The sequence below is a fragment of the Sciurus carolinensis genome, chromosome 10, assembly GCF_902686445.1.
Source record: "Sciurus carolinensis chromosome 10, mSciCar1.2, whole genome shotgun sequence".
NCBI lineage: Eukaryota > Metazoa > Chordata > Mammalia > Rodentia > Sciuridae > Sciurus > Sciurus carolinensis.
The window spans coordinates 129,361,527-129,380,743 of record NC_062222.1 but is presented as its reverse complement, the minus strand read 5'-3'; the positions used below and the strand labels follow the sequence as shown (position 1 = coordinate 129,380,743).

Sequence of the window (19,217 nt, the reverse complement as noted above, 5' to 3'; positions counted from 1 at the left end):
CCCAACTCTGCCATCACAGAACAGAAGCAGCCATAGATGTTACCCACAAAATGTGCATGACTATGTTCCAATAAAACTTTATTTAAAAAACCGAGTGGGAGGCTCCTGTCAAATTCTGCTGGTATTACTTCAAATGACTTTTTTCAATATAATAGCTTTGGTACAAGCTTTTAAGAAATAAAATAGAATACTAACTACTGTTACATGGTGTGTCTCTGCCTGACCTGTTTGTGTGGCCACAGATTGCAGCTCCCGCTCTGGCTAATTCTCAGGGAAACTCAGGAAAGAATAAGTGACCCCGTGAGATCCAGGGATTCCCGGATGGTGCATTTTCAGTCACTTTTGCCACTGTGCTTACCTGTGGCTATGGCCTGAATCTCATCAAGAACAGGGATCACCTTAGGTTTTAGTCGCTCCAGAATTCCACCTCCCAGCAATGAATGAATACCTGGGATCAAAGAGGCAGAAAGGACAGTGAGGGCACTTACCCTGAAGAACAGGCCCCACCCCTACTGCTGCAAAGTCCCACATTCCATTCTAGACCCTGTTCGGATATTGATTGGTGTGTGGATTTCATCACGGGGTTTGAAGTTCCCATATCAACGTCTCCCAGTGAAAACTTAGACACCACAGACTGACAATGTGTGCAAGGAACACAGAGTTTAGCATCTTCTCCCCTTTTTTCCCCAACTTCTTTCCTTTTTAATTAAATGCTATCAGTTTGTCTTTTACATTCATTGCTATTTGTATATGCTAAGGTCTTGCAAGGAAAGAGAATTTAGCATTTGAGCTGCATGTAACCAGGCCAGATTCTCACCATGGCGAGACTGTAGACATGTTAGGCTGGATAACTGGTGGGGCCTGTCCTGTGCACTGTAGGGTGTTTCGCAGCTTCCTCTACCCACAGATGCCAGGACCACTGCTGCCCCACCTCACCTCACTGTGCCAACCACAGATGTCTCGGGAGGACACCAACTGTCAGTCCTTGGTTGAGAACCGCTAAGCCGCACCATGAGCCCTAGCAAGGTCCCCACCTACTTCTGAGGGCCACTTTAACAGGGTACCTGGCAGGGATGTACTTCCTCTCCCACATGGGGAATGAAGAACAAGTGCTAGCAACTACAAGACAACCAGGGCCCTGCAACAAATGCCAAGTAAGAGAGAAGCCAGAGACTTTAAGAAATATCAGATTATGAACTGTCAGTAACGCCAGGGGATTGTTCTCCTACTTTCTCCTACCTCCACCAAATTTGTTTCTTGAGTCTATGTCTTGTGGGTGACAGCCACAGCCTCTCTTGAGCCCAAACAAGCAAATGAATACCAAAGTGTGCCATCAGTACTCACCGTCCAGATCTGAGAAGGCCCTCTCTTTGGTGGTGTTGAACTGAGCCACGATATAGTCGATTTGCTGGGGAAACAAAAATTAGATGAAACCTGACCTTCTAAGGTCCAAAACCACAATAAAAAGAGATTTATCATACAGAAATTAACCTGAATCAGAGCAGCTTTAGAAATAAATTGTCAACAAATTCTGGAGATGTTTTTATTTTCCGACAGACTTCTTATTATACTCCCAAGTTTATTGGTCTAAATCAGATTTTTTTACTCTGAGTTTACTTATGTATTATGAATTATTATTTGTGCTGCTTTATTAGGTCTCATGATTCTGTGACCTGGCTGTTGGGTTTTCTCGTCAGGTCTAGCATAGCTGGGGATGGGTGGGCCCCTCTCTCCCTGTGTGGCCTCACATCTTCTAAGGACCAGTTCAGGGTGTTTTCACATGGTGGCCCAAGGTTCACCAGGAGGGAGATGGGAAGAGTAGACACTGTGTGGCCTCTGGAAGCTGAGGCCCCAAACTGGCCTGAGGTCATGTCCCCTGTGTTCTCCAGGTCATAAGCACACCACGGGTACAACCCAGACTCCAGGGGTTGGGAGACAGATCCCCTGTGTGACTTGAGGAACTGTCAAGAACTTGTGCCCTTTGTGGGCTGCCACACTGGAGCCGTTTTCTTTAGTGACAATTACCAACTGGCCTCCAAAGGGGCTGCTTGCCCTCCCGTCTGTGGAGGAGGCCGGGTCCCTATTTCTCTGTACCACCAGGGGCTATCAGTTTTCAATGATGACTGCCAATCTGTTCAATAAAAATGTGTATCGTTGTTTCAGTTTTCATTCCTCCAACTACTAGAGGAAGACTAAATATCTCATTCTGTGCGGGGCCAGTCATGTTTCTTGTATCCACAGTACTTTCACATTCTCTTGCCCATTTTTTTTAGATTTGATAGAGCTCATCATATATTTTGAATCAGGTAAGTTTCCCTGAAAGTCCTAGCAATATGTTGTCCTTTTAGGATGGTGAACGCCACCCCAAACTTTAGCAGCCAGCACGGTTGTCCGACTTTGCCAACTGTTTAGGGAAAAGGTTTTTCCTTGGACTTTTTGCAATGTCAGGTAAAAGAATGGTGTGAATTTTCATTCATAGATTGGAAAAATGAAACATTTCCATTTGTATACAGGCTATAAAACTACAGATAAAGTCCACTTCTCTTTTCTCAATATGTTTAAAACACCTGCATTTGTTTCTCTTTCATTTCCAACCACTGTTTTAAAAAACTAGCACACATTCATATTGTAAGATAGAATGAACTGCGAGGGGGCTCTGGGCCTGGGGGGCTCTTCCCAGTGGCTCTAGGGGTGGGCTCCTCCTCCTGATGCAGGTACCCTCAGCCCCACAGATGCAGGAGGGCTCCTGCCCAGACGCTTTTCCAAACAGCATTCGGAATGGTTAATACATCAACACGCTCTTGGGACACAGGAAAGAGGGCCCTTGCCCCGAACCCTGCCCTTCAATCATCCACTCCCCTTCTCCAAAAACAACGCGTAAGTACGTGAGTGTGCATGTGAAAGACGGTGCGTGTGCCCTCCCCGAGGAAGGGGACACTCCTGTACCAATACCAAATGGGTGTTTATAGGGCAACAGGCTTTCGTTATCAGAGTAACTATGTGAATGATCGAAAGTGAATGATACTGCCAAGAAGGAAGGCTGGGGACATCCAGAGACCTTTCTTTTTTAAAAATAATCAAGAGACCCTTAAAATTGTTAAGTAATCTTATAACGTAGGCTATAATTTTGTTTTATCAAAATAAAATTAAAAGACCCATTCTGTAATTATGCTTTTGGACTCTTTTGAAGAACACTTGCTGCACCTTCATTTCTTCATCTACAACATAAAAGGACAGCAGCCCCGTGCACTATTAGTATGTCACAACCGTGCACTATTAGTATGTCACAACGAACCCCACTCCTATGTATAATTATAATGCGATGATAAAAACACATTTTTAAAAAGGTAACTCCCATCTACACAGATTCGCTGGGGTCCTGGAAGGTCCACTGAGGTCACAGTTACACTCAGGACCTGTGAGAAGCCCTGAATACAAAGCACCCAGGATGGAGAGCTTGTGGCTGTACCTGCGGCGCTTCATTCAGGAGGGTCCGCAGGTCTTTGAAGTTGCTCACAACCAGCTTCTGAGTCCTTTTGATCCGGTGTCTCACCTGGTGATTGGCCACAAAGCCGTAGAGGATGCCAATGCTGCAGGAAAAGGCAAGAAGGAAGAGCAGTGACCGCGTGGTCCATCCACGGTCCCTGCCGCAGAGCCCGTTCCTTTGCCTGCTCACTCCTACTACGGCCTTCCTACTAAGACCACCAAAGGGACCACACGTGACACAGAGCTCAAAAACATACAAGACAGATCTCCACTGAAGATAAAGTACTCTGTTCAAAAGGACTCCCATAAATGAAGAGTGTCCCCACCAGCTGTGAGGGAAGCAGGAAGTTTGCAAGGCAGCGTGCACCCTCTGTCTCAGTCCCCTCCAGCGGGACACCTGTGCCCGCCCGCCCTGCCCACAGACTCACTGCCACCTGGGCCCCGAAGCCTCCAGGAGAAAAGATCAAAATGAGAAGCATGACTTGGCTTTCTAGCATTAGCAGTTTCTCTCATTTTCTTGTTAGTCTCTGTATTGTTCAAGTTGTGGGGGGAAAAAAATGCTACTTTAGCATTGAAATGCCATCTGAGAAGCCGCACACGAGAAGGCCTCCTGTGTTATTTATGTGAAGCAGGGAAACAAGCAGCTGGACAGTGCTGAGCGGTCAGAGGCTTCACGTCGGGAGTAGCCAAGGGCAGCAATCTGTTCCCAGGTGTATTTGGGAATTCACGGGAAGGACAATGACCCTTTCCTCCACATAAAATATGCATCGTAAAAAGCTTCAAAAACGCTGAGACCATCCTACCATGTGCATGTATGGATATGTAACAACAAATCCCACTATTAAGTAGAATTATAATGTACCAATAAAAATATGGAAAAAATACTATAAGAAAAGCATCTGGCAGGAAAGACTACATAAAAATAAATATGCATTTTTTCAAGCCATCTAAAATGCCTTTATTGAATCATTTTAAGCGTTCGTAATGTTGACTTGTCACTAACAATTCCATGATATAAACTAATTTGACTAATGGCTTCTGTCTGCAGCACTCCAATGTTAAATTTCCAAGTACTAACAGCCCAGGCCCTGTTGAACTTGTCCACTGGATGGCAGCATGGAATCACATTAGCTAAGCCACGGCACAGGCTTTACCTGCAGAAGCCTCAATAAAACTATTACAGTGGAAGGTGTGGATATGTTTTTAGAACAAATTTTGCATTTGGGGGGAAAATTTGGGCAGGTGCGGAATGCAGAAAACCAATGCACTGAATCTTCATCAAATGCAATTTTGTGGACTTTATATATATTTATAGGCAGGGCGATCAAGGATCCTATTTTTGGGGGGAGGGGCAGGTTACCAGGGATTGAACTTAGGGGTACTTGACCACTGAGCTACATCCCCAGCCCTATTTTGTATTTTATTGGGAGACAGGGTCTCACCAAGTTGCTTAGCACTTTGCTATTGCTGAGGTTGGCTTTGAACTTGTGATCCTCCTGCCTCACCTCCTGAGCCACTGGGATTATAGGTGTGCGCCTGGCAAGGGTCCTATTTTTTGCACTGAAAAAATTCCATGTCCCCAGTTAACATTCGAGTCCTGGATAAATGAGGACAGTCATTCACCCCACTTACAGTATCAGTGCCTTCCAAGGAGCAGTGGCTGATCTCCTTAAAACCTACTCCCCATGGCAGTATCGCATCTGATCCGAAACTCTCTACATGACGCACACACTGAGCGACTTCTGAGGGGTAACAAGTTGCAGCAGAAGGAGTGCAAGAGCAGAACAAGATGCGTGTCCTAGTTCCTCTAGTGCGACCAAATGTGAGAAAGTCACTTTTCTTCTGTGTGCCTCAGTGGGTACTTCACAGCTGAAAAGATGAGTTTAGATCTGGTCTAGCTTAAATTGGATAAATGCTCAAATGGCAAAGGACAGGGTTTCTGGATGCCTCCAGTTTCTCTAAAATGGTTTTTAAGTTGGAATTCTTTCTGACCATGACCTTAAAACATGAACACCACCTAAACTCTGTGCCATTTGGAATGGCTGCCTTATCATCCATTATTGTCCATCCTAAATTTGCACTGGTATTTATGAGACAGAAGCTAGACCTTATCTATAGCAGTTATGAAATATAATGCCCTCATGCCAAATAAGACCAAATGACCCAATATAGGATTCTGGAGTTGTGTGAAGAGGAAAAACACAAAGCCAAGAGCTAAGTTACAGTAATGAGACTGGAGCTTCATTTACCATGCCAAGTTCAAACATTCTATGCTGGATGAGTCAGGATCACTCCCCAAAATACACAAAAATACGCAAAAATAATCAGAGCGGGACCCTTGCTTTCTCCAGCATGTTCAAATTATCCCAGACATTCATCATGTTCCAGCCCCCTCTGATCACGCAGGGAGTCAAAGTGAACTTGGAAGTCCACTTCCACTTGGCCCTTGCTGACCCTGCCGCCCATCCCCATTGGGGGGGAGAACCTCCTTGTCTTGAACTCCCAGAGGATTTCTGCCTCCGATTCTGATGGGGTATTTCTCACTCCTTACTCTAGTCTGTCTGCATTTCTGACTATATTTAATTTCCCTAAAAGGAGGTGGAAACTGCTTCTCTCTCAGTTTTGCACAGTGCAGTCTTATCCACAGGGATGCTCACTGGAGGTGTGTTTAAAGATTTTGTTTTCATTGCTCTACTGAGAGTAACCACATTTGGAGAGTCTAAGGCCCAAACTTCCTCCCTTTACTGAATACAATGTGTCTTTGCTCACAAAAGCATCAGTAAGAAAAATGAGCTGCCCTACATTTCAATACAATGGTAACATTTCAGTGCTACATATCAGGAAGACCCACATTTCTGGTAATCAATAATGAATCCACTTAAACATACTGATAATCTTTTTCTTTCAAAAAAAAAAAACAAAAAACCTGTACTAAATAGAAGTCTGTAGCAGAATACAGCAACTTTCCAAGCTGATTCTCGGATCCCCACACAGTGTAAAGATCATATTTAAATTAAGGATGATGAGTCCAGCAGCCTGCAAAGTGCAGGCTGGAAGCAAGAGGGAAACGTGGATCCAGGGGGCTACGGAGGCAGGGAACAGAGGTGGGGTGGGGCAGCTGCTCTGCAGTCCTCCCATGTGCCACCATAACGGACGATGGCCCCAAGTGCCTTCGAGATGGCAGGTCAGTGTGACCAGACCCTTCCAATGTCCACAACATGTGGAAAGGTGGACTCTCAGGTAAAACCTCCAATTTTTAAGTATTAGCAACTAATTTTAAAAAACACAGACCCACCGATGGCCTCCACTTGCAATCTCTAACTTAAACCTTTTTATTCAAACAAGTTAGAAAATAAAGATCTGATGCTCTTTGTTGTTGATTTAGATATTCCCTACTGTCCAGTACATATTAAAAAAAAAAATCACATGTGTTCATGTCTTTGTATTCTTTTTAAAAGTTTTTCTCATGCCTTTGTACTTTAACAGCCACTGGACAATTATTAGAAGATGAGGATAATAAGAACAATATACCTAAAAGGTCAGAGAATATTTGTTTTCTGGCACGTGACATAAGCATCTTTAAGCCATCAAAAGCACATGCTTTTGTGAAGTACAAAAAAAAAATGTTAAAATTTTAACAGAAGGTAGGAATTTTTATTTTCATGGCATCTTAGCATTACATTTTCTATGTTTTATTATGAAGAAAACTATTTCCTTATACATACACTTCTAAATAAATATTTAAAGTTTTAAAATTTGCAGCAATATTTTCTTAATGATTTATACTGACTTAATGGAATCAGCCAATGAAAGTCAAGTACATGTGTTTAGTCTATAACTGATCTCTTATTTTTCAAGCATAATTGTTAATTTAAATTTTAAATAACCAGACCTCTTCTTCTCATTACACAAGTCTCATGATTTTCAGGCATGCTATAGTTTAATTTTTTTTTTTTTTTCTGGAATCTCATGACCTCCAAGCCAGGAATTGATGGCCACATCCTAATACAAAATGAACTCTGACAACAGCCAGCTTCCTGAGGACGACTGGGTTTAATTCATCAGGGTTGTCGCTAGCAAAGCTGAACTGTCACGCTCAGCAACTTGGAAATACACAGAAGAAATCAAGGCATGGCTGCTCCTTCTCTTTTCTTTCAAAGTCTTCTTGAAATTTTGAAAAATGTAATGCTGAAATGTTCAAAAGAAAGGAGGAGCAGAAACTGGGCTCTCCCGGGAGGTGGACACATTTGCTGACCCATCCACATGACAGGTGGGGATTCATTTTCCTGTCAACGGTCAGGTCAGGCAGACCACAGAAACATGGGCAGGTCTGAGAACTCTCATGCTCCACAGCTGCCTGGGGAAAGTTGCTGCAGAGAAGAATGTGCCCAGGTGTGCTCCACACTTAAGGGAAACTTTGTCCTCAACACCTATGGGTTTCCCAAAAAATAAATAAATAAATAAATAAATTAAATAAATAAATAAAAAGAAAATTTTTGAAATAAAAAGGATGAATAAAAAAACTAAGAATAGACAAAACTAATATGAAAACTATCTTCAATGGTCAGATTAGAATCACTAAATGGAATTAAGCCCAATAAAAGGCAACTGGACTGCTCTGGGTTTGTGAAAGTTTTTTAAATCATACCAAAGATTAGTAGCCAATTTCTGCTGTGTAAGTTAGAGACCCTATAGCAAGAAAAAATCCACTAATGCCTTTCATTCCCTGCTTTCTAATTTAGTTGACATTCTGTCCCCTCTTATTTTTGGTGATGTGTCTTCTCCCTTTCATCTAATCAAAACAAAGAAATCTTCACTTTCCCCTAGTCTTTAATCTTCTTGTCTAAGTTTGATTACTTGCAAACATTATTTCACTATCATGTGACTCACGATGTTTAAGACACTTGCAGCTAGTAGGTTTCCAAAGGAAGACATCAAAACAGGAACAGTAAATTCAAAAGTTCAAGGTAAAGTTTAAACTTCTTGTCTCAATGTAATGTAAGTAAAAAGAAAAAAAAAGTATATACTATTCTCATTTAGACTCATATATAACATATAAATTCAATGTACTATGTGAAGTCAAATTAGTTTTAAATTTGTTATCTCAAATTTAAAAATTTAGTTGATCAACTATGTTTTCTCAAATTAGGGTTTCACTGATGGGGAAAAATTTTTAACTGTATGTGTAGGAGGCAATAGAACCATGGAATATATTTTGTTAAAGAGAGAGTTTCCCAGCTTAAAAGAAAAGATATCTAAATTTGTTGGATGGATCTAAATCTCAAGAATAAAAAAAAAATAGTTGCAGTATTCATTTTATGTACAAATGGAAGCCAAGTTTATGTTTGGCTTTGTAGCTTACTTGTTTATATATTCTGGTATTTTGAACATAATGTAAATAATCAGTTCAGAGTGAACTAATAATTACATGAAATGCAAACAGAAATCCAATTTAAAAAGAGGAATACAATATATACTATATGCTTCATTAAAAAATGAAAGTCCATTATTACATATGTAAACATTTATTCAGGTAAATGTATAACTATGTATAATAAATAATTTTCCTGAAATTATGAGGTGAAAACTATTAACCCGTTAAACAAGAAGCCCTAAAGGCAGCATTTTCAAAGGACACTGATACCTGAGCCTCATCTTGATGTCTAAGGTGTGTAAGTGGACAAGGCAAAACACAGCTGCCCAGGCTTTGGACAAATGACCAGGTAGGTCTCCCATTTCCGGAAAATGCACAGGGCCCCTGTTGAATCTGACCGGTCTTTGGGCTTTAAGTGACTTTCTTCCAGCACTCAAGGAGGTCACTAACTCCTGCAGGGGGAATGGTTTTGTGCATTCCTGAGAACGCTTCAAACGCACAGCAGAGAGAAAGAGACATCTGGAATACCATCAGCCAGATTCTAATCTGCCTTCCAGAATCCAGTGTGAAGAGAGAAATCTGAAATACTTTGAGAGAAGACAGAAAAAGACAGAGAGGCAGAGACAAAAAAGACAGACAGGAAAGGAGATAAATACAAGAAGAGACAGGAACAGACAATAGATGCCCCCACCTCAAGCTCACGGAGAGACGCCAGGGCTCCTGTTTCCAACAGCACGTGAAGTAACTAACACATTCACTTGGATCCTTTTACACTCATATGTGTTTGAGTCTATTAGTCCACTTTTTTTTCTAGCAAAATTATGCCTTTGCTATTTAAATAATTATTGCCCTGGAACAAGTGCTAACACATTGGTTTTTGCTGGGATTTTGCATTGCTCAAGTTTAATTTCTAGTGCAATTAGTTCAACAGGTAGTGCCCGAGCCTGGTACAACAATTCAGAAGAGACAGGCAGCCCAGCTGCAGCAAGAATGAGCTCCTTCCTTCCACCCAACTGCCCCCAATTTCCTCTGCAGAAGCAACCGCTGGGGCTGGTCCCTCACCAGCCTTTCACGTATATTCTGTAAAAACACAACCACGCTTTTGTGTCTTGGGTCACCTTCCTTTTCTGTTCACATCACAGTTACTATGTGACCATGCACACAGGTTTGCTGTTTTCCCTTCATCTCTCTTGGAGACTCTATTTTATCAATACATGTAGAGCCACCCAGTTCTTTGAATGGGTATCCTGCATTTCTAATATGGACAAATGGTCTCCCCAGACCACGCATCTTACCAGACCCTTACTGATGGCCACACTTAATGACTTTTTCTCTTCGGTTTGCTAGCTAAAACTTCAACTAGTAGGAATCACTGCTTTGTGCTCAAATACACAATCATTGCCTACTTAATAAAACTTGAAAAATCTCACCCATGGATGCTGTGCAATGTGGTGTTTGGAGAAAGACAAGAATGCTGATTGTCAGTCTTTAGGTCTGGATCCATCAGGCCTAGCCTGGTTCGCCTAGTGGGACCTTCACCTTTGTTGCTGTATGAGACACTGGTTGAATAAATGAGGAAATGTGACACAGTAACCAAAAATCACAAGCGGACCAGTGCCATGGTGCACATTCCTCAGCGGAGGAATCAATCTGGACTCAAGAAAACATCCTCATCTTAAGAGCAATGTATTTCTCATCTGCCCGTCAATTGGAAAACTTCTGGCAGCAGCAAAAACTGCAGCAGAAACATCCTAAATAATGAAATGTGTTCCAGACCTCAAAGCAGGGTAGCGGATGAACAGCAAATTCAAGGCAAGTGAGTTTAGAAATTAGTAGAAAGTTAAGAGCCTTCTGCGATATTCTCAAATTTCCAAAGGCAGGGACTGCACTCACCCGGCAAGATTTCTTTGGAATCAACTATAAAATCAACTAGCAAATGTGGCAAAGGCCTTAGAGAGAGAGCTGCTCAGGGAGTGGATGCTCTCTGCATTTACCACTATATCCACAAGGGGGAAAAGTGCCCAGGGCCAGCTGGTCACTCAAATTAGGGCTGCTTCCTCACTAAGCTCACGTCCAGGGACAGTGAGACCTTTGGAATCGCCTTAGACAAGCACCTCTGTTCTCCCTTTTCTGCTTTTTTGTCCTCATACTCAGTTTTAAATTCACGGGCTTATCAGTTAAAACGGGGGCCATGGCTCATCACCCTGAAAACAATCAGCTGTCGTCCAAGATGCTACTTGCCTTATGAGCACACAGATCACCAGGAGGGAGACGGCGAAGCACTTCCTCTGGAAGGGCCCGTTCTCCTTCTCTCGCTGATGCATTTTTCCACCACATTTGTTACAGCAACGACATATGGAAAAGAAATAACCCACCACAGGTACCAGAATAATAAATAACAGCCCCAGGAAAGCACATATGATAATGCCGATCTCATAGTAGGCGATCTGCAATTCAAACAAAAGAAACAACACAAATGGTCACATGAAATAGTAAGTGGAACAAGCCAGAGAAAACGCGCTTCATTTTCTTTTAACCTATTCACTCTCATGAGTTGAATCGTAATGTGCGTGTACATATTTTTCCATTTGAAACGCCCTTTCAAAACAGGATTATGTTATTAGAATGTGGGAACAAGTGACTACTAGCTTTCTTTCAATTCCCAGGAAGGTGTCCACCAGGGTCAAGTGGCAAATGGTTTAATTTTTTTTTCATTTTGAAAAAGTGTGTTCTTTTTAGTTATATGAGACACTAGAATGTATTTTGACATATCATACATACATGGAATATAACTTCCCATTTTTGTGATTGTAGGTGATGTGGGCAAGTGGTTTAATTTTAACCCCAAACATATTTTGTCAGTTTGTAAACGATCTGATAAATCTTAGCAGCAATACCTGCACAATGAATAATCTATACAGATAGGACACAGAGTTGAGGCCGTTTGGATTGAATCAGTTAGTGACAAATTCTTAGTTACAAAAGAATCTGGAATAGATCTAGATTTAGAACAAAGGTTCAGGCATTCCGAGTCTGATGATAAAACACAGTCCACTTAGCTTTTCCATCCTGACTCTGGGAATAATGGTTTGGATCCTGTGAAAATTAGAGGTGGGGGTATATGCTTAGAGGGAAGGTGCCTAACTGACTACCAGGCACAGCGTTGACACTTAATGACACTTCCCATAGTCCTGGTGAGGTCCTCAGCTCCACAGTCCGTGTCTGAGACTGGTCCCGAGTTCCCAGGAACAAGTACAACGTCTGGATACAATCATGGGACAGAGTATGTTTTCATTATCACTACTAGTTTATTCCAAGGTAAATGAAAGTTGGGTTCGGGATATAGCTCAACTGGTAGAGGGTGTGCCTCGCATGCACAAGGCCCAGCACCACAAAAACAAACAAACAAAGGGTAAATGAACATGAATGCAACTGGATGATGAAACTCAGCCTGTTCCCAATCATGCCTACAGTTACCTTTCTCAAAAATGGCAGAAAATTACAGCAGGCAGTGGGGAACCTATGGACAAGCTAGACAGCAACCAACGCTGAGTCCAAGCTGAGCAATAAACAAAACACAGATCCTGTTCCTACAGCTGAGTGCTGAGAACAGATCTCCTGCTTGACTTCCTATTCAACCTCTCCTGACCCTCGTCTTCCATAATAATCAAGCGAAATCTGTTTTCTTTCACTGCTGTGAGTTTGGGGATCAGCAAGAAGGTCGGGGCAGTGACCCCCCTGCCCCCCCCTCAGCCTGTCCACTGTGTAACGTGTCAGGAGCAAACTCACCAAGACAAGAATGGTCCAAGGAACTAATGATCCATGTTCTGGAGATCTGCAGAACTAAACAGCATCTTGTGACTAGGTATTTAGGACCACATGTGCATGATCTGGCCCAACTCCCTGTGACAAGGTACCTGCTAGTCTGAGAGTGCCCATCAACTGACTTTATAAACCACTCCCAAGTCAGCTTCCTGGCAAGATAGGCTTTGTGACAAGAGTCCTTCATCTCCTCTACCTGTTTTTCAAATGAAGTTACCTTTCTTGGCTCAACACCTTGTCTCTTGACTAAACTGATCTGTTGTGTGACAAGTAACCAGACCCGGGACAGGTCACATTCCTGGGAGCACATGCTTGCCGAGTCCCCAGTCTAGAAGGTGTTCCTTTAGCATCAACCCCACCAGCATATCATGTGGGGAGGAGAGTCACATAACCTGATGTAATTAAAAGAACTAATTACATGAATTCATATTCAAGAAACAGTAATGCTTACGTATTAAATCAGATGCATGTGACACTTGAATACCATCTACTTCAATATTCTCAGATTAAATTGCAAAACAGAAAAAAAGGGGCCAAATTTTGATGCATTCGTGAGTTACATATGCGTGCTTCACCTTGACCCCCTTCCCATGGCTATGGAGAGCCACGTGTAGGGGACTCTTCAACTTTTCCTCAAAGACTAACGTACTTGGCCAACTAGGGAACTATCTCAGACACTCCAAACTCTGACATACTTTCATATTTTGCTATTTCTCAGCAAACATTCTAAATTATTTATTGCTTTGAAAGGAATTTTAAACCCTTCCTAAATCCCAAGAGACACTAAACACAAGCCCAGGAAAGAAGGTATATTGAAATGTTTACAATGCACTCATTTTAGCTTCAAGTACAAATTCTGTATTTTACATAGAACTAACTAATTCTGACTAAATTAGGTAGTATCAGGACTCAGAATGCATCATGTTAAGAGTTGACTCCTAGGCTAAAGGTTAGCCAAGATCTGGCAGTATGCAAATTACTTTTTGATACACCAAGATCTTCAAGCACTTTTTAGATTAAGCTGAAGATAAGACCAAGACAAGATTAAAGATGACAGCAGAAACAACAACGAAATGAACAATTTAAAAAACATCACAGGGAAGATAGCAAGGAAGAACAGAAAGTTCTGAGCAAAGCAACACTACGTACTGTTTTGAGATAAAGAGCAACATGCAAGGGACAGCAGACAGGAGTTTTACCTTCAGGACCAAGACTATGTTCTCTGGCTGCGAAGTCAAAACAGTTGAGGAGTTTGTGTGTAGCAGAGGCGGCAGGCACCAAGAAAGCAGACAGGAAACGTCGCGTGAGTGAGTGACCACAGCCGCCAACATGAGCATCCCAAACAGAGAAAATCAAGCAACAGAAGAATAATAGAAGAAAGAAATGCAATACCCGAGTGTGCATTCGAGGAATGTGTTGGGTAGAGCCAAGTGCTGAAATTTACATTTGGGTTACTGAAAGGTTCTTGGTTTGGTTTTGCTTTGTTTTGTTTTGGTATTGGGGACTGAACCCAAGGACACTGAATCACTGAAGCTTTGCTTTGTTTTGTTTTGGTATTGGGGACTGAACCCGGGGCACTGAACCACTGAGCCACATCCCCAGTTCTTTTTATTTTTAATTTGGAGACAGGGTCTCACTAAGTTGCTTAGGGTCTTGCTACGTTGCTGAGTGAGGCTGGCTTTGAACTCGTGATCTTCCTGCCTCAACCTCACAAGCTGCTGGGACTACAGGAGTGTGCCACCATACCAGGAGAAAGGTTTTTAATCAGTATGGGTCACTTGTGGAAAAGAAAATTAGAAAGTCACAAATGCTCAACATGCTAACCATGTGATCTTCATACAATGGAGAACCAGAGGTCGACTAGAGTCCCGGGGCCTCCACGATCGGCTGGTGCCCCCGGCTTAACAGTGTTAAGTGGAATTCCACCATTTTTATTCCAGACTTATCCATTTGGTTCAGGTCCCCGTTCTTCCCCACCCTAAGGTGTTTGTTGTCACTCTATAAAACGTCCCCAGAACGTGTCCTGTGTGCTGCCCTGCTTCACTCTGGGCTCCCCATGCTGCGTCCTTGCCTAGAACCTCATTCTTTTCTTCTTCTCCTGATGAAACTCAAGACTAAGCCCGGGAGTTGCCTCCTCAGGACACGCGGATGCCGTACATCCTATACCTACCACCATGCAGTCCTATGCCTGCCCCGTGACAGTAGGGACACTGCACAGAGGAGCCAGCTGCCACTCGGCCATCTCCACGCTCACGGAGGGGAGGGCAGGACTCACAGTCACGCTCGCCACGTGCTCCCAGGTGCCCCGCACAAGACCTGGCATTAACTGTCACCCAGTCCAACTCTGACGAACTGATGAACCGAGAATAGGAGACCCAGCCCTACACCAGCTCTTCCTAAACACTGGTCCAGAAGTGAAAAAAAAAAGAAAGAAAAAAAACCCAAAGCAGATGCAGCGAGTTTTCCATAAGACTAGATTTGCTCAGTTTATGAAACTATCCTTTCCTGGTGGTAAGTGTATGAGGGATAAGGGAGTCGTTATGGATTTTATGCCTAATTTTTATATGTACATGGGATTAAACCCAGGAGCACTCTACCCTTGAGCTACATCCTAGCCTTTTATATTCTATTTTTGAGACAGGACCTTGCTAGGTTGCCCAGGCTAGCCTCAAACTTACAATCCTTCTTCCTCAGCCTCTAAGTTGGTCCCACAGGCTTGTTACACCTCAGGGCAATTCTCCCGAAGGTGCCAACTTCACAGTGAAACACTGACTTCCAGTTAGAAACACTGACTTCAGACTCCACCCTAGAGGGTGTGAGTCAGGATTGTGGCAAGACCAGCGGTTGTCTTTAGGAAGAGCCCCGCGACGGTGGTGCTGTGCTGAACTCAGGTAGTAAGTGTGGGAACCCTGCTCTCCTTTGGCTACAAGGGCGGGGCACTCTGGGCTGTGGCCAGGGCAGAGCCAACCATAAGCTAAAATAATCAGCCGATTCTTTTGCGTTCATTTCCTCCACCCCTGAGTCGGCCTGCCCGTTCCATACACTTGATAGATGGTGACCAGCACTCTGGGGAGCTGGGCGCATTCACACTCTTTCTCCTTCCGTGCTGGCTGTCAGGTAGGTTTTGTCCTCTGTGGAATGTGGCAGTTTGAGTCCTCGCTCCACCACTTAGTGTCTGTGATTCTCTACTCCAATTGCCTATTCTGATCACCTAGGGAGCTTCTTAAAAAGCTCCGACCCTGAATAACTACATCAGAATGGGGTAGCCACACTCCACTGAGCTTCAGTTACCTGTTGACAGAATGGGAATAAGCAGAGGCCACACCTCGTACTGCTACTGTTAAGAAGTGCAGGAGAAAATGGCAGGAACGTGCTTTGTGCATCCTTCTGCTCCAAGGGTCTTAGTGGGTGTTAATGGATACTCATGAATCCTGAAGACCAGTGTCTACCAGGGTGATGCTCAAGCACCTGAGTTCCAGGAGCCTCCAACCATGATTCCTGGTGGTGCATTACCCTGCCCTGTGCCCTGCAGATCACTAGAACATACTTTCCTCACACGGCAAAGGGACCGAGCTTTCTTACTGGCAGAGTGTCATCTCCTCTGGGAGGGCAGGAAACAGGAGCTAAGTCACTTCCCTCTCAGATAAGTAGGTGGGATCCAAGCTCGCAACCTCACTTGTGTGATTACCTGACATTTACTAAGTGCCACATTGGTGTCCAGTGACATTTAGGATGTTAGTGCTAGTGAGGTTGTTATAGCAGCAGGGCGAGTCCCACGCCCTGTACCTTTCCCCAGGGGACACATAAAGGGCAAGGAAGTAATCGAGGAGTGAGATAAATGAGGAAAAAATGAAACAGCAGAATCTAGCAGGGAGTTGGTCAAGAAATAAGAGTAAAGGTAAACCATGACCATGTGGAAATGAGTCCAGGAACAGGGACAAGGAAACCCGCCATTTCCACTGACAGAACCACCAAGATGGCAAGCAGCAGATGCAGAGGGTTTGCCAAAAGAACCAACTGCTGGAAAGGTTTCTCCTTGAAAAGGTGTGGATAATACTTACCAGTTACCAGGGGAGGTGATTATAAGGAATCTACCCAGATGCCCCCAGCCCGGCATTCTGTCATGGAAGGAACTGTGTTCTTCACTTAACTGACAGGTGCTAGGCTTGCCCTTTGGAGCTGCCTTCTCTGTAGAACCCCACGGGGGCCTGTCACCGGGTGACACTGCGTTGTATTCCTCTTGTACAACCAGGACGTGGAGAGTCTGGAAAGTGGCTCCGAGCTCTGACCCCCAAAAGAACATGTCCTGGCAATCTAAGACATGGGCTGGGTGTCGTGTGGCTCACTTCTGCATCATGAGCACAGGCGCCGGCACAGAGTGGGCAATAAATGGGGTGGACACTTCCCCTGCCCATGTACTCTCTGGCCCAGCACCTCACATGGACACCTCACATGGTCTTATGAAAACCAGAAGCTAGTTGGTGTCAGTTGCATGGAAGGCTGCCTGGGACCTGGCATGTGCTGCCGAGATGCTGTGATTCTGTTCAAGGGAACTTAGGACCAACAGAGTTGTTTTAGTGTCATCTATCTGGGGCTCATTTTTCATCATGGCTCCATGATTCCAATTCTTAGTCACCCCCATCCCAGACACGCCTCTACCCATCCACTGTCCTGGCTCTGGAATCTCTCACGAGTTCTCGGAAATCACATTCAGTATTCCTTCCTCAGAAAATGGGGGGCTTAGTCACGCTGGAGTGGCAGGTAAATTGGGATGTGACAATTTCTGTCCAGGGACAATCATCCACTCGAGCAATTTATGGTTGAAAATGTACAGTGGACACCTCTGAATCTACGACACTCTCTGTACACAGCAGAAGATCTCAGTTAAGACCTGCTTCTTCCAAAGCAGTCCTGTGGGCTGGAACAAGGCTCATATTCATTGATGCTGTTTGTCTGTTCAGAGTCAGAACGGTCTGGGTACAAATCCCAGCTTTGCCATTTAGCCACTGGGTGACCTTAGGCAAGTCCCTTGGCCTCTCTGAGTGCAGGATTTCTCCTGTCTCTACGATGGCAGAAACACTTGCTCCTTGGAGGGGTGTCCTTGTGAGAATTAGAAACAAGGCAGCACTCTTCACCCAGTGTCTGACTCGGACAGCGAGCAATGGCGGCTCTTGCATTCACACGGAAGGTGATGACTAGTTAAAGACACACTTCATGCAGCTGAGTGGCCTGGTGCTTCAAGTCAAGCGTTTGTGGTGGAAGTAAGGCTTTACCTCTCCCTAGCTCTGCTTGCCTTTGAGTAAGTCTTAAAGCCAGCTGCACATGGAGTCTTCCCTGCTTTCCCGGGGGCAGTGTCCCTCCCTGGACAACCCGGCTCTGCATCAGAACAGCCCGCGTGGTGCACGGCCCTCTCCATCTCACCATGCAGCGTCCCAGGTCTCAGTCTGCACAGCTGCCAGTACACAGCACCACCGACAGGGTGGCTCCAACGCTGGACACTCGTGATCCTGCAGTTCCAGAAGCTGGAGAGTTCTAGATCAAGGTGTTGGCAGGGTTGGTTTCTGTGCTGCCTCTCTCCTGGATGGCTGGAGGGTGGCCACCTGCTGGCTGGAGCTTCACGTGGTCTTCCCTAGGTGACCCTGTCTTTGCGTCCCCTTCTTATAAGGACACCAGCCATAATGGATGAGGGCCTCCCTAGACCTCATTTCAGAATTACTTCTTTAAAAATCCTTTGTCCAAATACAGTCACATTCTCAGCTCCCGAGCAGGATGTCATGAGCATTAGAATTCTGGACACAGTTCAGTCCGACACATCTACACACTTGTCTATTTCTTGGCCTCTCTTTCACCAACTCTGAATTCTCGGAGGAAGGGCCATACTCATGCATATTTGTACTCCTACCATGCACTGAGTCCAACTGGTACCCCATAAGTATAAATTAAGCAACTATACTATATTAAGTAAGAGAGAAAGTCTGAAAAAAATCGTCAGGAAAGAGAAGGGGTCCTTTAAACTTTGAGCTAACATGCAAAAAAGAGGCAGTGGCATGAAAGGGAATCCTGTCTCCCTCCCAAAGTCAGGGCCCCTCCTTAGAACAAAAGGTCCACACTTCTGACAGCTTCTGAATCTCCTTAGGAAGAAGATCCCCTGAAGAGCCCCCACCAGAAGACCACTGAGTCAGCTGCCCAGGTCCCTCAGCCATCAGAGGGCCTGGAAGATGCAGCACAGAGCCAGGAGAAAGACTCCACCCCAGGACCGCTCACCTGGGCAGTCCTTACCTGTGCACCTGTGCTGCACAGCACAGGCCAGTGTGAAAAGGTCTTTGGTGCCTGCCCATGCCCTCGGGCCTCTACCACCCTGGTGTGCCTCCTCAGACTTCTGACCACTGGCATCTTTAACTCTGCTTGAGGGTTTTCTCCAGAACCACGGAAGGTCAGAAGTACTGAGGGAAGAACACTGTCCTCCACCTGCAAGCAGCCCTAAGCAGCGCCCCTTGGCCTTGGCATACAGACCCCGTGGCTCTCCTGCCCTTCC

At 44.4% G+C, this 19,217-nt stretch overlaps 1 protein-coding gene across 3 annotated transcripts in view; it reads right to left on the bottom strand.

Annotated features, from left to right (window-relative positions):
- Prom1 (prominin 1) overlaps positions 1-19,217 on the bottom strand; it is a 124,070-nt gene that overhangs the window by 49,034 nt on the left and 55,819 nt on the right. For all 3 annotated transcript variants that reach the window (XM_047567087.1, XM_047567090.1, XM_047567089.1), the window contains exons 4-7: positions 11,102-11,307; positions 3,470-3,590; positions 1,345-1,408; positions 359-448 (exon numbers count right to left, since the gene is read on the bottom strand). In XM_047567087.1, the coding sequence (XP_047423043.1) occupies positions 359-448; positions 1,345-1,408; positions 3,470-3,590; positions 11,102-11,307 (481 nt within the window). The remainder of the gene's footprint in view (positions 1-358; positions 449-1,344; positions 1,409-3,469; positions 3,591-11,101; positions 11,308-19,217) is intronic.